Genomic DNA, 20870 nt, shown 5'->3' on the forward strand with positions numbered 1-20870 from the left:
GGTGACCTTACTTGTGTGCCACATCATCGAGATTCTGTATTTTCTCAAATGGACATTCATTCTGTGCTTAGGATCGATATATTTAAGAATCTAAAAAATTTTGTTCAGTTGTATACTATTTAATTTGTCTAGAATTGATACATTTAGTAAAATTCTGTACTGATTAATTTACTTTGAATTGATATATTTAAGGGTTAAAATTTTTTCCTCCAGTTTTGTATCTTGTTTCTTTATATAATTACATTATTTGTTTACAGTGTACCTAATTTCAAATATGTGGTAAAGATAATGTGAAAAACAGGTTTTAAAAAGTATATTCTTGTCAATATCATACCCTAAAGAATTTGATCTGCTTTTAATGTTGCTCACAGTGATTTGCTGCTTCATATCTCTGTGATATAACTTAATGTTTTGAATGTAGTATTTTTTTAGAATTTACTTTACTGCAATTTTTTAAATTCTCTTTATTCAAATTTTGTGAAGTAAAACTTTTTATTTAATTGTTAACTTAAAGTTGCATGAATGCACTAAAGAAATTGATGAAATTTTTTAAAAATTTAATGTACTTATTTGTAACTAAGCCATGAATATAAACTTAAGTTATCTATCCTAAGCATATGTTGGAAAAATTGATTTAAAAGTTTCAGTCTGTGTACATTTAGCATTTTTTTTTAAAAAACAAAACAAGGCTTGAATGTTTCCTTTTTTTATTCTACATTTTATTGGCAGTATTATAGGAAATGTTGGAAAAGTTTAATAAAAAAAGTTATATAAATTTTACTGTTTCCTCGAGGTTTTGAAGAAGAAAAAAATCAGTATTTCACTATTTATACTGCTAAATAAGTGGTTGGAAATTGATTAAAAAAATGTGGGGGTTTGAATTTTTATGCAGATTTATATTTATATGTGCCTTGATTTATAATGCACTGCCAATGATTGCATAGTTAATGAAATTTTAAGGGATTAAAATCAGTATTGATTATGGTGTTTGTTGGAACAAAAATATTCAAGCCCTGTTTGTGACACATTTCCAGATTTTCAATGCTTCTAAATAGTTGCATTATTTGTTCAACCAATCTAATGTATAATGTTGAAAATGTGTCTTTGTTTTTTATTCCTTTTTTTTCCAATTAGTGCTCTTTAAAGCTTCAGTTATGTTAACATATCTCACTTGAATTTCTCCCTTTTTTAAAGTCAAAAGGGTATGCAATTATTTTGCTGATTAAGAAATAGCTTGTTACTAAGGCATAGCTGCTAATATTTTCTACCTTTTTTTATATAAATGTGTTTACATTTGTATATTTAAGTGTGTTTTATGTTGCCTTTTAAATAATTATGGAAAATTCAGGGTCATTAAAACATTAAGTTAAAGGAATTGAATTAAATAATGTATTGTTGTCTTAACAAAGAAACTTTGAAGATAAGGAAAAGTTTGTTTTCTCATTGTAGATTTTATAAGATTAATTATTTAATATTATTTTAGAATACTTAAATGAGTCATAGAGTCATAAGAAAAATTATATTTATAAACTATAAAGATCAAAAGTTTTCTGAACAAAGCTATGTTTAATTTAATATATTATGTAGTTTTTCTTTAAATGGTGATTTCTAATATTCTATATTTTGGTGTAGCTGTAATTTTCTATTAAAAAAACATTAAATTGATAAGTTCCTTAATTTAATTTTGAAAATGTTAGCAGCTATGTTGTGTAATTTAGGTGCCTCTGAGATTTATTTTGATATTTTCACTAGCTGTTTATATTGTAATCAGCTTATAGAGGAAATTTGAAAATTATGCTTAATTTCAGCTCTATTAGTATTTTATGTTAGTGTTCTAAATTGAAACATTTTTTCAATTTCATTGTAAATTTAAACATAGTTTGGCTAATATTAGATAAATATGAACATAAAAAGTTCATTAGTGCACCAATTCTATTTAGCAGCAGTAAAACATAATAATTTTTTTTTTTTTAGTCTGTTTGATAACTTTCAAAATAAGTGTGTGTTTATAATATTATTTTGATTCTTAATTTGGCACTACTTGAGGAAATAGAAAAATTTAAATGAAAAAATCTCAAGACTTCACCCAATCATTGTTAAAATAAATCCGTTGAATTGTAACTGTAATGTGTGGGCTCCCTACTTATGAATGACTGATTTATCTATCTCATTGAGATTTGCAAGTGAGGATTTTTTTTTCTTTTTAAAGATAGATGTGGTGCAACTTCATTGGAAGTGTACCATATTTTGAAACGAGTATTGTTTCTTTAATTTTACTTTTTAAAAAAAAAATTTAAAAAAAACCTAGACAAAAAATATTTTTATCAACATGACTGAAGCTTTAAAAGTATAAATTTAATATAATAAAGTTGTACAATGTGTATAAAATATGAATGTATTTTTATGCACCCTTTTGAGACAAAAAGGGTTAGTTAACTAATTTTGTGTCTTTTAAGAATAGATTTTATTTTGACAAAGCTTATTCCAAGAATTGAAATCTATTGTTTTATTTGGTTTACTTTTAAAACTCAAAATGTTTTTAAGGGAATCGTGTTAGTGTCCCTTGTTGGCTTACTTCTTATTGTCTAGTCACACGAAGACCTTTCTTTATATCATGTACCATCTGTATAAACTGTGGAATATATTTTTTATCAATTTATGTAATTGGTGCCAGCATGAGAGTTTTTACTTAGCTGTGATATTCATCTTTCTCTCTCAAAGAACAAAGTCAAAAAAGAAGTTAGTTAGTCCTAGCAGGTCTGTTATGGAATTGGGATAGACAACTAGTTGGTCTGCTGATTTTTAAAATAAGAATACTACTAGTTGGCCTGTTGAAGATTAAAATAAGAAAGCTATTAGCTGGTCTGTTGAAGATTAAAATAAGAAAGCTACTAGTTGGTCTGCTGGAGGTTTATTCTAAGAAAGCTATTAGTTGGTCTGCTGAAAATTAAAATGAGAAAGCTACTAGTTGGTCTGCTGGGTGTTTAAAATGAGAAAGCTATTAATTGGACTGCTGAAGTTTAATATAAGAAAGCTACTAGTTGGTCTGCTGGAATGTTTAAAATAAGAAAGCTAATAGTTGGTCTGCTGAAATTTAAAATAAAAAAGCTACTAGTTGGTTTGTTAATGTTTCGGGCGAGACAGCTACTAGTTGATCTGCTATTATTTTAAATGAGGCAGCTACTAGTTGGTCTGCTAATATTATAAGTGAGACAGCTTTTAGCTGGTCTGCTATATATATGGTGAACAGGTGAAATTTCTTCAGGAAAAGAATTGACTCTAAGGCAATTGCAACATTTCCCATTTTGACTCTGCGTTACAATGCATTCCACACTATTCATTTCATATGTCGTCATTCAACGCACACGTCTCTGAAGTGTTTTTTTAAATGTGTGTTGTGATCTCAATTTTTCTGTGGTGCTGATGTTCCAAATCAAAGTGCTTCTGTGACCTGCTAAATGAAGACATGAACTTTAAATTAGTAAATGCCATCAAAAGACACTAACAATTTATATGCTTTGTTTGAATTGAAATGTTTTATTCTTTGTTGCTTATATGTGAGTTTTACACAACTTCTTTGTAGATGTGACTATTCGCCAAAGACATTTTCTGGTACTTAACTTTGAAACAGACCATGTTATTATTATTTTATTTTATTTTTTCAATCCACTAAATTTTGCTGGTTTACCATTTTGGGTTACATAAATTTTTGGTGCTGGACAGCTTTGAGCATAGTTAAACTTCTAAAATCATCTTGGTAAATATTTATTAAGAAAATCTCAACTATTAAATTTTTGTTTTTGCTTTTAACTAACCATTTTCAATATATTTTTGTTGATCATTAAATTTAAGAATTTTTTATTTATTAAATAATCAAATCTATATACTCGTGAATTGCTAATACATATGTATGTTAAAACAATGTATGAAAATTGAAGTAGTACATTAAGTATTATAATGAAGTTAATATTGCATAGTCAGTTTAATGAAAAATTGCTCCTGGTTTCTTTTATATGTAGGTTTTTCTAAGTAAAACTAGTTCTCTTAGGTCAACAACTAGTTTTTGTTGTCGTGAAGCTAACCCTGAAAAGCAAACTTTGTTCAAAATCATTCAACAAGTAGTTAAAAATTATTGTTTGATATACTACCTCTTATTTTGAAAATAACTACGATATCTTTATGTAAAGATACCGGTGAGGAGAATTTATGAATCTTATTTTCTTCTTAAAGTTTTTGCTTATACATTACATTGTTATTAATTATCTTTTGTTTGTAATCTTTTTTTGTATATACAGATATTTGTTTTACAGAGGGCTTGTTAGCCGTTTAGTTCCCATTTATAGTAGCATGGTCTGTGAAAAGTATAAGTACCCACTTTTCTTAGTCTTTCTTCTCATTGTATGTGTCCTACTTCCTGATTTCTTTTGACTTTCTTTCCTAGATCCACCGTGATCTTAAAAAAAATCACAAATATTAGGTGGTTGCCATATCGTTCAAATCAACTATATTATGACTTATCTTCAATCATAATGTATCTGTGTATTTAGAGAATATCTTTCTCCACTGTCAGCCTCATTTCTTTTTTAATTTATTGTTTCGGGTTATTATTTTAACACTTATTGTGTCATTTAACTGCATAATCGTGCAATTGCAATGCAAAACACTCCTAACCATAACCTGTTTCTTCACCTACTAAAGTTTAGATTTAGAATATTATTTATTTTAATTAAAATGCTTATTGAAATTCATTAGCTTCAAACTATTAAGTCATTCAAATAATTAACAAGTCTTAATTTAATATTCGTATTTAATTTCCATCTAGGAATTTTATTAGTTGAATCAAAGGTTTTCAATTATACGGAGAGAAAAAAGGTATAGTAGGGTATTTTTTTGTTTTTTTTAAATCTGGTTTCATGAATAAAATACAAAAATAATTTCTTTTTAATTATTGCTCTGTGTTAGTTTTTAATTTCAAAATGACCATTTAATGAATGTTTTTTGTCAGATTGATAATAATAATATTTTATTTTAAAATCTTTACTAAATGGAATTATCTGTTGGTGACAAAAGAAACATATAAAATAATATGAAAATAAAAAGGAATACGATAAATAATGAAGACAAGCAAAAACTTTTTTGTTCGATTGATTAATATCAGCATATTTTTGAAAAGAAAAAAAAGTAGTGTGAAATAATTTGGAACGTTTGATTGCTAGAAGTATGTTCAGATAATAAGTTTCTACTGTAGTTATTTTCTAATGGTAATGTTTGTTTAAAGTTTTATTCATTAGTCTTTTAAAGCTCAAATAATTTTACTTAGGAAAAAAAATGATTAATTTTGTTAAATTATTATTATTTTTTATATTTAAGAATTCTCATTCTATGAATTGTTTACTGACATGTTAGTGCTTAAATTTAGTCAACAGTTTATAAGAATTAATATTATTGCGTGCTTGTCAATTTATTGTTGCCTTCCTTTCTCAATCAATATTTGTGTTGGTCACACTTAAAAGGGCAAGTTTGTTACCTACTGCTTGCTGTGATTGGAATTTTCCGTATTAGTAATTGGTCGAATGAATGATATTCTACTTTTGACTTCATTTAGGCATTTCAATTACAGCAAGTGGGCAGCTACCTTGTATGAAAAATCTATTTTATTCATAAAACAAAATATCTGAACTGTAAGTTATTCCATGAATCATATTAATAATTTTAATAGTTAATTATTTCGAGGCTGACATATTTAAAATGCTGTTTTTAAATCAATACACCTTCTAATTCTTTTAATTGTAGAAAATTTAGTATAATGATACAAAATATTCCATCTTTTAAGTTAGTCACTATTAATGGTATTCTATATAATATTCAATCAATAGTATAAATAGGTTATATAGGAGCAGTGGATTAGGCCTCCGGGGGACACCACTTAAAAAAAAACGCGCCTCAAGCTTTACCCCTTCTGGGTGGTGAGGAAAAAAGCTTGAAATTTCATATTTGAATGAATGTAAACAATAACAAGCTTCCTAAAACCGAAAGAAATCTAGAAAACTTCTGATATATTCCTCCGCTTATGTTATGCAATCTGTTAACAGGCTTAACATTCTAGGAAGTTTTTTTTATCGTGAATAGTGCTTAAATTTATGCGTAATTTTACCATTCATAAGAGTTTTGTAATTTACAAATTCTAACTGGTTGTAAGTCGAAAGCAAATTTAATAAAATTAATATCCAAGTTAAATAACATATAAACATAAAGTGCAAAGTTTGTCATGTTTTGAGTGATATCACAGTTTGATATTTTTTGGGTTGCATCATAGCATGCGTCTTCCTAATTCATTTATTGTTTGTTTTGTTGAAATTTAAATTGAAAGAATGCGATATATTGTAAATGCTATTAGCATCATAATATTGGATGGTGTGCTTATTATAATGAAAGTTTTAACTGAAGTTGTTTAGAAAATTTAATTCATATTACAGGAATTTATATTTTAGAAAAAGGTAACACTATTATTTATTAAACCTGCAATTTAAAGACTGATCATTATTTTTTGCAGGAAAATTGATTTTTCTCACATTAATTAGGTTTGCAAATTTTTATAAATATATTATTCTTAATGAGATGAATGTAAGACATCCAAAAAGCTTTAGAATTTTCCATTTTTTATCTTATTTAATTTTTTCAGTGTTGTACTTTTATGTAGCTATTGACTATAATGAAATTAATCTATACAGTAATGTAATAAATAATTCTAGCAGAGATCGATTATGCATTGAGATTAATCTGTATTATTTTTATTTACCAGAGTATTTTCATAAGAAATCTCCCTAGGATTTGAATTAGGATTGCTAATTTTCCTAATTCATTCATCTATCCATTGTTTTTCAGATTACTTTCATGTGCATTCTTTTTTTTTTTTTTATCAGCAATACATTTGTATGAAAGAAGCATTTAAGACGTTTTTAATGTGTACTTTTAAAGTTCTACACCTACTGTGATACAAAATGTTGTTAATATGAATTATAAATGTATATAAGATACTTTTTGAATCTTATTTATTGTTATGTTTATTATTCATTTAATTATTCGACCTGTTATTAGTACTTTTTTTTATACTATTTTTGCTTTAATTGTTTGACATTTCTGAGTAAAAATGTATTGTTTATATAGAATACATTTTATGCTGTCATGTTTTACTAAGTCATCTTCTTTATACTTTTAAAGATAAATAAAGTTTGTTTTACTTTAATTTTCTTTCTTTTTTTCTTCACCAATTTATATTTTTTTGTAATACTTAAATGGGAAATTGTTTTTACGTCATATTATTATTTTTTTCTTTCTGTAAATGTTTGCAACTATTTTTTTATTTTTATCAATACATAATTACATGAGAGGAAGAATATAGAATAAATTTCAAAACATGAGAATCAATTACAAAAAAATACATCTTTCAGAACATTAAATTAAAATACATAGTTCCAAGAAACTGAAGCAGAAAGGTATACTCAATAACTTATTGGTGGTACGAGAAAATCATTAAATTATTGAGGTAGAGTTTCTATTTTGCTAAAAATAGAGAAACTCTACCTTATGCTTTCAAAGCATTAAATTGAAATGAATAGTTCTAAGAAACAGAAACTCAATAGCTTAACGGAGGTACAAGAAAATCATTAAATTGTGGTAGAGTTTCTATTTTGCTAAAAAATGATCTATGCAAGTAGGTTATCGAATCAATAGTGTGATATGTGTATATTTTCTGCAGAATTTTTTTTTACTAAGTCAAAATAATATCGAAATTTTTTTTAAATACTTTTAAAGATAAATAAAGTTTGTTTTACTTTAATTTTCTTTCTTCGCCATTTTATATTTTTTTATAATGCTTAAGTGAGAAATTATTTTTACGGCATATTAATTTTGATTATTAAATTGTGGTAGAGTTTCTATTTTGCTAAAAAATGATCTATGCAAGTAGGTAATAGAATCAATAGTGTGATAGGTGTACAATTTCACACTATTGATTCTAATTTTATTCATTGTACTCTGTAAAATGAATAAAATTATGACTTGGTAATTTTTCACATAAATTTAATTAATAGTTTTCCCAATATTTATACTCAAATATCTTTTATACTTTCCAAACCAGTTCAAATTATCGAGGCTAAAATGCGTTTATTTTCTGATTTTAAAATGAGTAGCTGAAAAGTATATATATTTTATATATTCTCCATATTTAGTTATTCCATTATATCAATAACCCAATTATTTATTATTTTAAAACTATTAAAAAGTTTTAAAATAAGTGAAATGCAAAATATGTAAGATATTACTCTCCATAGTTTTTGTTCTAATGATTTGATTTTTCCGAACTGGGCGCCAATCTTAAAGGTTTAAAGTAGTGACCTCAAATATGCTACTTGAGGATTTTTTACCGTCAAGAGAGGAGAGTTCCATTAGTTAAATCGGGTGTGCGGTCGAAAGTTGGTCATCTTAATGTTCTACAATTACGAGAGTGCATATTACCTCTTAATGTTAATTTCAATTTTTGCGTATTTCGCTATATCTCTGGCGATGTGAAACATTTTTGTATGCTATTTTTACAAATTTGTTTAACCAAACATAATTGTAATTATTTTTTATGTGTGTTATGTAATAATTTTTAAGTAGCTATAAATTTTATTTAATAGCGGTTTAAATTAATATAATAGGTAAAAAAAAAATTTTTCTTCACTATTTTAAATTATGAAGTTATAAATGACAAGACGCAAAACTTGAAGAAAACGGATTCAATAGGTCTTTAGTAATAAAAATTTAAAAATAAAGCTTTTTTAAGATTTTATAACTCAAAAACTATTGAACTGATTTGATTTAAATTTTGTATTGTGTGATTTAAATTTAAAATGGCGTAAAAATTTCTTATAACTCCTAATTCAAAACATTTTTGATCATTAGTAAAAATAAATAAATTAATAAATATTGTTGAAGAATTTTTTTTTTTTACTTGAAATTTTCTTCGGGTAAACAAATTTTATAATTCTGTGCATAAATGTTTCGATTCGCTTAAAAAATTTCTGAGATTCGGTGAAATGTGCTGAAAGTATAATGAACAAAAAGGGTCCCAAATTTATGAACACTCTCCTGTCTAAACTAAAGGAACCGTTTGTACCGCATGATTTAAAATAAACTGAATGAATTTTTTTCGAAATGTAGCTCGTCAATTTTTTTTATAAAAATAACATTTTTATCGATTTATATAATTGCTCAAATTTATATTAATATACATTAATCATGCTCTCATTTTTCAATCTCTTAAAATTCATAAAAACCACAAGATGCTTTATCAAATAGATGGTGTATATTATATAACTAAAATGAATGAAAACCTATGCATATAACAGGATGCGTAGCGTTTTTAAAAAGGACTTAAAGGTGCTTATTTTTGATTAACGTTTTTTAAAAGCCCTTAAATATGTTTTTTTTATTTAGTGTTTGTAAAAAGTGGTTAATTTTTTATCTTTTAAGAAATTTTTTCTTTGCCGTATAGATTGTCGTTCTAAATTACAAAAAATTCATGATTTTAGTAATTTTCTCTGCAATATTTATCAGAAACTAGTTATTTTATCATGATTATGTAAAGTTTTTGAACATATTTTTGACTTTTATTGATTTTATGTTTATAAATTAAGAACTTTAAAAGGATAGAAAAAAAAAAATTTGTTTCTGCACAGATCCTAGTTATGTTTTTTTTTTTTTTTTTTTTTTTTTTTTTTTTTTTNTGCTTAAAAATATTTTTTGAGTGCTTAAAAAGTACTTAAAAGGTGCTTATTTTTTGATGAAAAATCTGGCTACGCTACCCTATATAACATATTGTTCCTTCCTTATGAGATACATTATAAAACATAAGTAAACACTAAATTTTTAAAGATAAAATTAAACCGTTTAAAGTTTTTTAAAAACGAAAAAATATTTTGGCTTATGTAGTGATCATTTTCTTTTCGTATTTCATTTGGAGATTTCGGTATTAAAATGCGAATTTTGCTACATACGAGTATATAGATTCCCCCCCTCTTGTTGAAAGGAAGTAGTTTCAGCATTCTAACATTTTAAAATCCGTTTGGTTTAGTTCCTTCCTGTTGGGAGAATATTAGTTCCGGTTTCCCACGAGGGGAATTATCAAGTGCAATTTTAGAGGGCATACCGAGATGCTAACTTGTTCCAGACAGAAGATAAATATTTTCGAATGGTAGTCCTGTAATGTATGACTCTTTGTTTTAGTAAACTCGAATTATTGGGTTTTTACTCATAGCTACTTCTAAATAATTCCAAAAGTTATGTGATTCGCCACTTTATTACGGGTTAGCTGTGTTGAGTTTCTTAAAAAGCTAACAAAATTAACTGAGAATTTGCAAATTTTAGTTTGTAAGTCTCCATACCGTTTTTTAAAATATTTTGTCACATCCGGAGTAGTCATCTCTGAAGCATATCTATAAGTAGAAAATACTGTGAGGAACAGAATAGTGCAAACTAGCGATTATTTACGAATGAAGTCGATATTTTCTCATAGTTATTTATAGGTAGTGGAATTTTTATAAGCCGATATAAATCGTCAATAGTAGAGTTCTTAAAAAAATTGGTAGTAGAATGTTAGTATGCCGATATAAATTGTTAAGAGTACAGTTCTTAAAAGAATCGGTAGCAGAATAATTATATGTTGTTATAAATTGTTAGCAGTAGGTAGGGTTCTTCATGAAAAATGTTTTCTTTTTTTTTTTTTTTTAGAAAAACAATTTAAAATATCAAGGCTAGCTATTTTTACATATAATACTACAAATAGAGGAAGAACATCCTGCGAAGAAGGATGTAGATGCTAAAGCTAACTCTCTGATTACAATGAGGAACAAATCTTTTTTTTTTTGTTTTTTGTTTTCTGTTGCATGAGATTTTCTTACAAATCTTAAATACTTTTGTATCGCTGATTTCATCNTTTTTTTTTTTTTTTATCAGCAATACATTTGTATGAAAGAAGCATTTAAGACGTTTTTAATGTGTCCTTTTAAAGTTCTACACCTACTGTGATACAAAATGTTGTTAATATGAATTATAAATGTATATAAGATACTTTTTGAATCTTATTTATTGTTATGTTTATTATTCATTTAATTATTCGACCTGTTATTAGTACTTTTTTTATACTATTTTTGCTTTAATTGTTTGACATTTCTGAGTAAAAATGTATTGTTTATATAGAATACATTTTATGCTGTCATGTTTTACTAAGTCATCTTCTTTATACTTTTAAAGATAAATAAAGTTTGTTTTACTTTAATTTTCTTTCTTTTTTTCTTCACCAATTTATATTTTTTTGTAATACTTAAATGGGAAATTGTTTTTACGTCATATTATTATTTTTTTCTTTCTGTAAATGTTTGCAACTATTTTTTTATTTTTACCAATACATAATTACATGAGAGGAAGAATATAGAATAAATTTCAAAACATGAGAATCAATTACAAAAAAAATACATCTTTCAGAACATTAAATTAAAATACATAGTTCCAAGAAACTGAAGCAGAAAGGTATACTCAATAACTTATTGGTGGTACGAGAAAATCATTAAATTATTGAGGTAGAGTTTCTATTTTGCTAAAAATAGAGAAACTCTACCTTATGCTTTCAAAGCATTAAATTGAAATGAATAGTTCTAAGAAACAGAAACTCAATAGCTTAACGGAGGTACAAGAAAATCATTAAATTGTGGTAGAGTTTCTATTTTGCTAAAAAATGATCTATGCAAGTAGGTTATCGAATCAATAGTGTGATATGTGTATATTTTCTGCAGAATTTTTTTTTACTAAGTCAAAATAATATCGAAATTTTTTTTAAATACTTTTAAAGATAAATAAAGTTTGTTTTACTTTAATTTTCTTTCTTCGCCATTTTATATTTTTTTATAATGCTTAAGTGAGAAATTATTTTTACGGCATATTAATTTTGATTATTAAATTGTGGTAGAGTTTCTATTTTGCTAAAAAATGATCTATGCAAGTAGGTAATAGAATCAATAGTGTGATAGGTGTACAATTTCTCACTATTGATTCTAATTTTATTCATTGTACTCTGTAAAATGAATAAAATTATGACTTGGTAATTTTTCACATAAATTTAATTAATAGTTTTCCCAATATTTATACTCAAATATCTTTTATACTTTCCAAACCAGTTCAAATTATCGAGGCTAAAATGCGTTTATTTTCTGATTTTAAAATGAGTAGCTGAAAAGTATATATATTTTATATATTCTCCATATTTAGTTTTTCCATTATATCAATAACCCAATTATTTATTACTTTAAAACTATTAAAAAGTTTTAAAATAAGTGAAATGCAAAATATGTAAGATATTACTCTCCATAGTTTTTGTTCTAATGATTTGATTTTTCCGAACTGGGCGCCAATCTTAAAGGTTCAAAGGAGTGACCTCAAATATGCTACTTGAGGATTCTTTACCGTCAAGAGAGGAGAGTTCCATTAGTTAAATCGGGTGTGCGGTCGAAAGTTGACCATCTTAATGTTCTACAATTACGAGAAACAGGAGTGCATATTTTCTTCTCTTAATGTTAATTTCAATTTTTGCGTAATTCGCTCTATTTCCGGTGATGTGAAACATTTTTATGTGCTATTTTTAAAAATTTGTTTAACCAAAGATAATTTATAATTTTTTATGCATGTTAAATGATAATTTTTAAGTAGCTATATATTTTTTTAAAATTTGATTTAACAATGGTTTAAAAAATATAATAGTAAGAAATAAAAAAAATTTTCTCACTATTTTAAGTTACAAAATTATAAATGACACGAAGCAAAACTTGAAGAAAATGGGTCTTTAATAGATTATAAAATAGGTCTAGTTAGGTTAAATAGGTCTTTAGTTATTAAAATTTAAAAATGAAGCTTTTTTTACTCAAAAACTATTGAATCAATTTTATTCAAATTCTGTATTGTGTCGTTTAAATTTAAAATGGAGTGAAAATTTTTTATAACTCCCAATCAAAACATTTTTGATCATTAGTAAAAATAAAAATAATTAAAAAAAAATTTTCCTTGAAATTTTCTTGGGGTAAACAAATTTTATAATTGTGTGCAAAAAGTTCCCGAGATTTGGCGAAATACGCAAAAAGTAAAATGGGGCTTAAATTTACGAACACTCTCCTGTCTAAAACTGAAGGAACCATTTGTACCACTTTTTTACAGTAAACTCAATTTCTTTCTAAATGTAACTCGTAAATTTTTTTTACAGACGTTAAGTTTGCATCGATTCATGTAATTATGGCTTAAGTTATATTAATATACATTAATAATGCTCTTATTTTTCAATCTAAGTCGTCAATTTTTTTTATAGAAATGAAGTTTACATCGATTTATTATGGCTATTAATGTAATGTAATTATGGCTTAAATTTATATTAATATACATTAATAATGCTCTCATTTTTCAATCTCTTAATTCATAAAGATCACTAGATGCTTTATCAAAAGGATGACGTTTAATATATAACTAAAATGAATGAATACTAGATACTTTGGTATACTAGACACTTAAATGGGACGAATATAGTTAAGTTAACCTGTTTAAATATTCGCTAAGGAAGTAAAATTATAATTTTAAAAAAATGGGTTAACATATGAGATACATTATTAAACATAAGTAAACACTAAATTTTTAAAGATAAAATAAAGCCATTTTTAGTTTTTTTAATAAAAGAAACAATATTTTAGCTTATTAAGTGATCATTTTATCTGGAGATTTCAGTATTAAAGTGCGAATTTTGCTACATTCGTGTATCCAGATTTCCCCCCTCTTGTTGAAAGGAAGCAGTTTCAGCATTCTAACATTTTAAAATCCGTTTGGTTTAGTTCCTTCCTGTTGGGAAAATATTAGTTCCGGTTTCCCACGAGGGGAATTATCAAGTGCAATTTTAGAGGGCATACCGAGATGCTAACTTGTTCCAGACAGAAGATAAATATTTTCGAATGGTAGTCCTGTAATGTATGATTCTTTGTTTTAGTAAACTCGACGAATTATTGTGTTTTTACTCACCACTACTTCTAAATAATTCAAATACTTACGTGATTCGACACTTTGTTACGGGTTGTGTTGAGTTTCTTAAAAAGTTAACAAAATTAACTGAGAATTTGCAAATTTTGGTTTGTAAATCTCTACCGTTTATTAAAATATTTTGTCACATCCGGAGCAGATGGCATCTCTGAAGCATATCTATAAGTAAAAAATACTGTGAGGAACAGAATAGTGCAAACTAGCGATTATTTACGAACAAAGTCAATATTTTCTCATAGTTATTTGTGGGTAACCGAATTTTTATATGCCGATAAAAATCGTCAATAGTAGAGTTCTTAAAAAAAAATAGTAGTTGAGTGTTTATATACTGATATAAATTGTTAAGAGTACAGTTCTTAAAAGAATTGGTAGCCTGATATTTATATGCTGTTATAAATTGTTAACAGTTGGGATCTTAATAAAAATTGTTTTTTCCTTTTTAAAGTGTAACGTAATATAAACGCAAAATAAATAAATAAAAACACAAAAAAATGACAAAAACATTTGAACGTTTTAGCAATTCGTTGGAAAACTTTTCATTTTGGATATTGCTCAAAAAGAGGGTTTGAAAATAATGATAGAACTCAAAAGGCGTGTTAAGGAATAAAAACATAGCTTAAAATGTGCATTTGAAAAAAATTCATGAGGTGTGAACTGTAATGAAACTGAACCTATCACAAAATACACTGCCGTTCTAAAAAAAATTATGTATTAAATCAATATGAAATTTCGTTAAGTTTTTATTTTTAATTATTTCCCAGTTGATCAGTTGATTTTTTTTAAAAGATAATAATCATAACAGTTTAAAAACTCGTATTTTGACGGATATCCCTTTTTTCAAACTCGTATTCGAAGTTATCTCCCTTTTCTTATCCTCATATTTTTATTCAAGCTCATTTTATTAAACATTATTATTTGTAACGCGTTTTTTTCCTTTCCTTTTTTTGATATCTATTTTATGCATGCAAGTTAAAAAAAACAAACTGTGTCCATTTTTTAAAGCCCTCAATTTTATTTAGATCTGAAAGGAAAAGTCACTATTAACTAATTGGTTAATAAATGTTCTTTTTAGCATTGAATCAAAATAGTTGTAAATTTTAATTACTATGAAAAAATATTGATTTCACGCTAATGGCGTTAACACTTTCATCAATAAAATTGAGTTCTAAAACTCCAAAAATCTGTTTGACTTTTCTTCTTTTCGTGCTGAAAATAAAGATTCTTTTTACTGTCCTTTTAATGACCCCAGACGGAAAAGTCTTCTTGTTTTTAAAAGGTCAAGCTCTGAATCTGAGCATGAAACTTCTTATGATGAAACAAGAGGAAAAAACAGAAAAACCAGTTTATACGAAATAATCTTATGTTCGCACGGATTGTTCTTTTAGTAAATATTACGATTAATGTTGACCTCATTTCATAGAATATTTATTTCAACCACTGTTTGAAACATGTCAAATTATAATGCTCACAAAGTTAATTTATTCGGTGCATTTGCATTTCAATACATTTTCTAGTGCACGCGAAAACTACGTCACTATGACGTAAATAGATGAAATTATCGTGTATGACGCAGGTCAATTGAAGGAAACGTAAGAATATTCGATCCGACGAAAATTCTTTTTTTTTTAATCAGGAGGAAGGGTGCGTATATTACACACATTTCTTTTCCAATATATCCCGTTTTCGACATTTATTATTATTGTAATATGGTATATAGAATCGTCCTGTTTTTCAAAATGAATTCGAATAATGAAATCCTACTTATACTAACTTTTTTTTTTCTCTCGGAAAAAGAAACCGACTTTTTAAAAGAGAAGAAAAAGAAAACGATTTTTTTTTTAAACTTTTCGACACTAATCAGTTAATGCAAATAGCTGCCATCTTATCGGGAAGAGGAAAATTCTATAAAGTAGTTGTGAAACAAGTCTTTAAGCAAGATAAACTTCCTAGAAGTTATGCTTAAGGGTCATATTTTACTTCGTGTATAGCTTATAAATATATTTATGTTTCAATAATTGATTTGTCGTGGTAAAAAATAAAAAAATTTCACTTTCAAAATTAAAATTTTATGTTTAAACATTAATGTTGTTTCCATCTTGGTAGCAAAAATTACAGACTCAATCTGTCGTCCTATCTTCATAATTCCAAATTTTTCTGCAATCCAAACGCAATCAGATAGATTATAATTGTAAAATTAAGCTTAATTAAATAAATTTTTCTACATGTATATAGCAAAATTTGTAAATCTTACGTGCTATAAAATTATTTTTAAAAACCTTATGTTGTTCATATTTAATTTATATTGTATGTAATCATTTTTAGTTTTGTTCCATGAGGAGAAGGAAACTGCTGCTAATACACATCGCAATGAAAAAAAGAAAGGAAATAAAGCTATTTTATAATAGTCGTTGAACAGTCGAACAGTGTTTTGGGTTTATGACAACGAATGTTCAACTCCGTAGCCTTGCAATTTTGAACCCAATTCAGAAGACAAGGAAACTCTTGGATCAAGTATCGGTATAAATTTGCTTTCGTGGAAGCCTTTTTGATGGAAATAACCCGCATTTGCGTTACACGGAGAGTAATACCTCGATCCCTCGGTTAACCTGACGGAAAGGGGACTCTAACCCATAATCCGTCAACCACTGAGGCTATTTTACGTTAGTACTGTGGTCAGTGCAAGCCGGATGCGGAATTCGTCTCAACCAGTCATCGCTGGGTTACGAACCCGGTTCCCCTCACTGGAAATCGAGCGCTCTATACCCTGAGCCATCACGGCTCAAATATAACTATTGGCTTTATTCTTGACTGTGGTTGGTGTTCTCGAAGGTAGGGGTCAGTATTTACAGAGTTTTTTTCAACTTCCGGTTGAAAATTCGTTTGTACTGATTTCTATTTTCTTTTTAATCTCACCTTCCGATTTCTATTTGGACTTCTATTCTATCGAAGTTTATTTAGACGTATGTTCGCTAATAATTCGAAAACAGGAGTACCTATTTGGATCTTGTTTTTTCTCTTAATGTTTGCATATTTTCAAGGTGTGGTTTGTAAACAATCACTTCTTTCCCGCCTAATGAGTTTCGGGCAAAATAGCGAAAATAGGAACTTTCCTTATTGCTATCCATTGTTATAGATTAAAACATGCTCTGCCATGGAAACAGCGCTTTTACAAAATATTTGTTTATACGAATAAATTCTTTATTATACCAAACTTTTTATTTATTCGAAACAAACGCACGCGAGTCGCATTCGTCAAATGACGTGATTCGATTGGATTAAGTAGGTTGAAGTTAAAAAGGCAGAAGCTGGATTTACGGATCTAATAAAGTTTTTCAGCTATCCTTCCTATTTCAAATGATGTTATAATCATGGGCATAAGTGCGCAAGATGTGCGTGTTTCTTTCTTTCTTTTTTTTTTTCCTTCTTTTTTTTCGGTTTAGGATTTGAAGCGAGGAAATCCATTCTCTATTCTTGTTGATAAATGAAGATCGAAAAAATCTTATCATTTTTTCCTTGATTATTTTTCTCTAAGTTTTTTCAACTGACAACTTTTCCTCCGTAAAAAAAAATCTGAGATTAAAAATAATCTGCAGTTTATTTGATAATCCGCAGTGCCCGTTGCCGTGTTGGAGGACTTCTAGTACTAGGTTAACACTAATCTCAACGACCATCTCAGTTGCACTAACGGTATAGTTCCTTAGCTATCACTTTAAATATAAAACAGTTGTAGCATTATTTTATATCCCTTCTAAAAATTTTTATCACAAATATATCATGACAGATATATATTTGCTTTGTTTAACAGTGATAGATATTAATGATTAATCATGTTTCTATCACTATTTACCTTTTTTTTTTAAGTGATCCGTTTTCAACAGATTTCGCTAATCGTTAATGAATGAAATATCAATAAAAAAATCTTTTAAAAAAAAAGAAGAAAAAAAAGATTTCTGTTTAACTTAACAAGACTCGCCTCCTTTTCTGTTTTGTTGCCAGAGATTTTCCATAAATATTAAAAGTGGTAGCAATATTGAGACTTAAACTTTTGCATCAAAATTATTTTGACAATCTTATGTTATACGTTCCTTATAAGCTGCAGTGGCGTAAGCAAGGGAGGGGTTTAGGGGTTTAAACACCCCCTTGAGCTCAGACAAAATGGCAAAAATGAAAATTTTAATAGAAATTATGCGGACTATTATTTTTTAAGACTATATATTTTTATTAGCCTTATGCCTACTTTTTTTTCTTACGGTATTTCTCAGAATACTGAAAAAACATTTACTATAATAGGGTTGTACTTTTGAAACCAAATTCACGTGATACTGTTACGGACTGGTTCCTTTCTGTCCTGCCAGTATAGTTTTCGAGACTGGCTGTCATTCGCGAGGTCTTTACGCGATGATTCTGGAATCCTAGACGTTCTGTCGTCTTTGAGACAATTCGAGAATTTTGGAGATGCGGTGAAAAATTATATAAAAGGGGGAACGGAGTACAGTGGAGTTAGTTAGTCAGACTAAGAGTTATCTCTGCCGCTTGTCTTTCGGAGCTTGTCGCTAAATCTGTTTTGATTTATCTCAACAAAAAGTTCATTCAATCGCCGAACCCGTCGTCGCCACTATTTCGACTAGTGAAGAAATCAGTAACAATACCATTGGAGATACTGTGCTCGTTGAAGTTATTCATTCCAGCTCGAAACTTTGAGATCGTAGCATAGCGGATATTTCTGTGCCAATATATATATATATTTGCTGTTCTTGGATCTTTAGGATTTAACAATTTTTAACACAAGAATTTAGCAATTTTTAATTATTTTGAGAAAAAATCACGATCTGAAATTAGTGAGGTGACAGCATCTAGTACCAATGTAAGTTTTTCTGTTGTACAGAAATGTGATACTTCCGTTGAAGAAAACGTTTCTAGCATAACAAAATCTGATGAATGTGAAAGTGGCCCTCAAAGTGTTACTTCCCACCCATATGACATTGGACTTTTTTCAGAAGATATTACATGCGAGAAGATATTACATTATGTTCTTAAACTTAAAAAATCAAATCAAAATTTAACTAAACAATGTTGTCTAAATAAAAAGTCAAAATTGTCTAGCTGTCTAAATTAGGGTAATAATAGTGCTTTATTACATACTCGAATTTGTTTTAGTAGTTCCAGAAAATTATGAACACCCCCCTTGAAAAAATTCTGTGCACGCCACTGCTTGTATGTACATTCAGATAAAAATAAAATACAATGAAAATATAATTTTAAAAAAATGTGTAGCTTTCCGAATTTTTTTTTTTTTTTTTTCAGATTTGAAATCCTCACCACCCGAATTAGATAAGATCAAATACAGGTAGATCAAGTCTTTAAATGCAACAAAAATTTCATCCGTGGTGTAATTAAACAGAGAGAATAAATAAATATGAATTAAGCTTCTATCATATTTTTAATTTTTGGAAGCATGTCTCAAAAACTGATTTATAATGACAGAGATGCCACGGGCGACTAAAAATGTAAAAAGAGATAGAAACTCTATTCATTTTATTTAATTATAAAATAAAATTTGTTTGCCTTCACTTTCAAGAGTAAACTAAAAAAAAAAATTCTAAAAAATTTTGCTAATTTTAATCTTTTTAAATAAATTATTGTATTTTTACTTGATACTGGAGTTCCCTTGTCTTCTGGATTGGAATCAAAAGTAGAAGGCTACGGAGTTGAACATTAGCAGTCGTAAACCCAAAATTGGGTTGGCTGTTCAACAATGGTTATAAAAAAAATTTAAAAATACTCTTATGAACACCACCACTTAGCGGTGACCATGTTTCCGACCACTGGTTGCTATGCAAATCTGACGTCTCCTACCTCCCCTTAAAGTTTATCCATATAATCCTAAGACATCTTGTAGAGTAGGAAAACCATATTTTAAGTAAAACATATAACATAACGCGCAGCATATAAAACTGCTTACATACTTGGTGTTAGTTAACTAACAAAAATGATCTGATAATATTAAACTCTAAAAAAATCTTTAAAGAGTTGTTTTCAGCAAGTTTTTTTTTTCATTATCCTGTATAAGTTTGAGATCATGGAAGCTGTTACAAAATAAAATATGCTATTTTTTTTATTCAATTATGAATCTTATAATCATAACCTATTTAGAAAAACCCCGCTCATTATCGCTTGGAAGACACTGATTGGTCGGTAGTGTTCCTTGTTGTAGAGATGAATATTCGACACTAAGCAGTTATCCAATATGATGTCACACAGGCAAATGGCTGCTGCGCATGCGTCATTATATTTATCTGAAACTAAAAACAAATTAAGTATTTTTTTTCGAAAAATTCACATTTTAAATAGCTTTAGTAGAGTGAGAGGAAAGTTTTTGCGTTTCTAAATTATGTTATTATTCACAAAATATACACATATGAGAAAATATTGTACACATATCATACAAAGATTTAATATTTATTAATTTAATGACATCACTTGACGAGTGAGACATTTAAGGCATTTATTTAAATTAAGTAAGAAGCGGTGGCAGAAGTATGTTGTTGTTATTTCAGAAAGACACAATGCCTTGAGAACTAACCAGAGACTTCGACTTTTTGAGACTATAGCAAATTAATTCTTATAGGAGTGGTGAACTAACGCAGAATTTTTTGAATCAAACAGATTTTTCTTTTTTAAAATTTGAACTTGAGTTTTTGTTGATATGACCTAATATGTATCTTTAAATTACTAGTGTTCAAATATATATATATATATAT

General features: G+C 27.4%; 2 protein-coding genes across 3 annotated transcripts in view; one reads left to right on the plus strand and one right to left on the minus strand.

Moving 5' to 3' along the window:
* Positions 1-17717: 17717 nt before the first annotated feature.
* The window catches only part of LOC107452057 (uncharacterized), a 51206-nt gene continuing 48053 nt past the window's right edge, over positions 17718-20870 (plus strand). The window contains exon 1 of the mRNA XM_016068344.3: positions 17718-17796. The gene's annotated coding sequence lies outside the window, so the exon portion shown is untranslated. The remainder of the gene's footprint in view (positions 17797-20870) is intronic.
* LOC107452059 (phospholipase A2) overlaps positions 20207-20870 on the minus strand; it is an 11974-nt gene continuing 11310 nt past the window's right edge. The window contains exon 4 of one of the 2 annotated variants that reach the window (XM_043043660.2): positions 20207-20405. In XM_043043660.2, coding sequence (XP_042899594.1) covers positions 20248-20405 — 158 coding nt within the window. In that variant the 3' untranslated portion in view covers positions 20207-20247. Of the gene's footprint in view, positions 20412-20870 lie in introns of both variants that reach the window. The other variant, XM_043043658.2, reaches the window with a different exon arrangement.

The sequence above is a fragment of the Parasteatoda tepidariorum genome, chromosome 6 (genome assembly GCF_043381705.1).
Source record: "Parasteatoda tepidariorum isolate YZ-2023 chromosome 6, CAS_Ptep_4.0, whole genome shotgun sequence".
Lineage (NCBI taxonomy): Eukaryota > Metazoa > Arthropoda > Arachnida > Araneae > Theridiidae > Parasteatoda > Parasteatoda tepidariorum.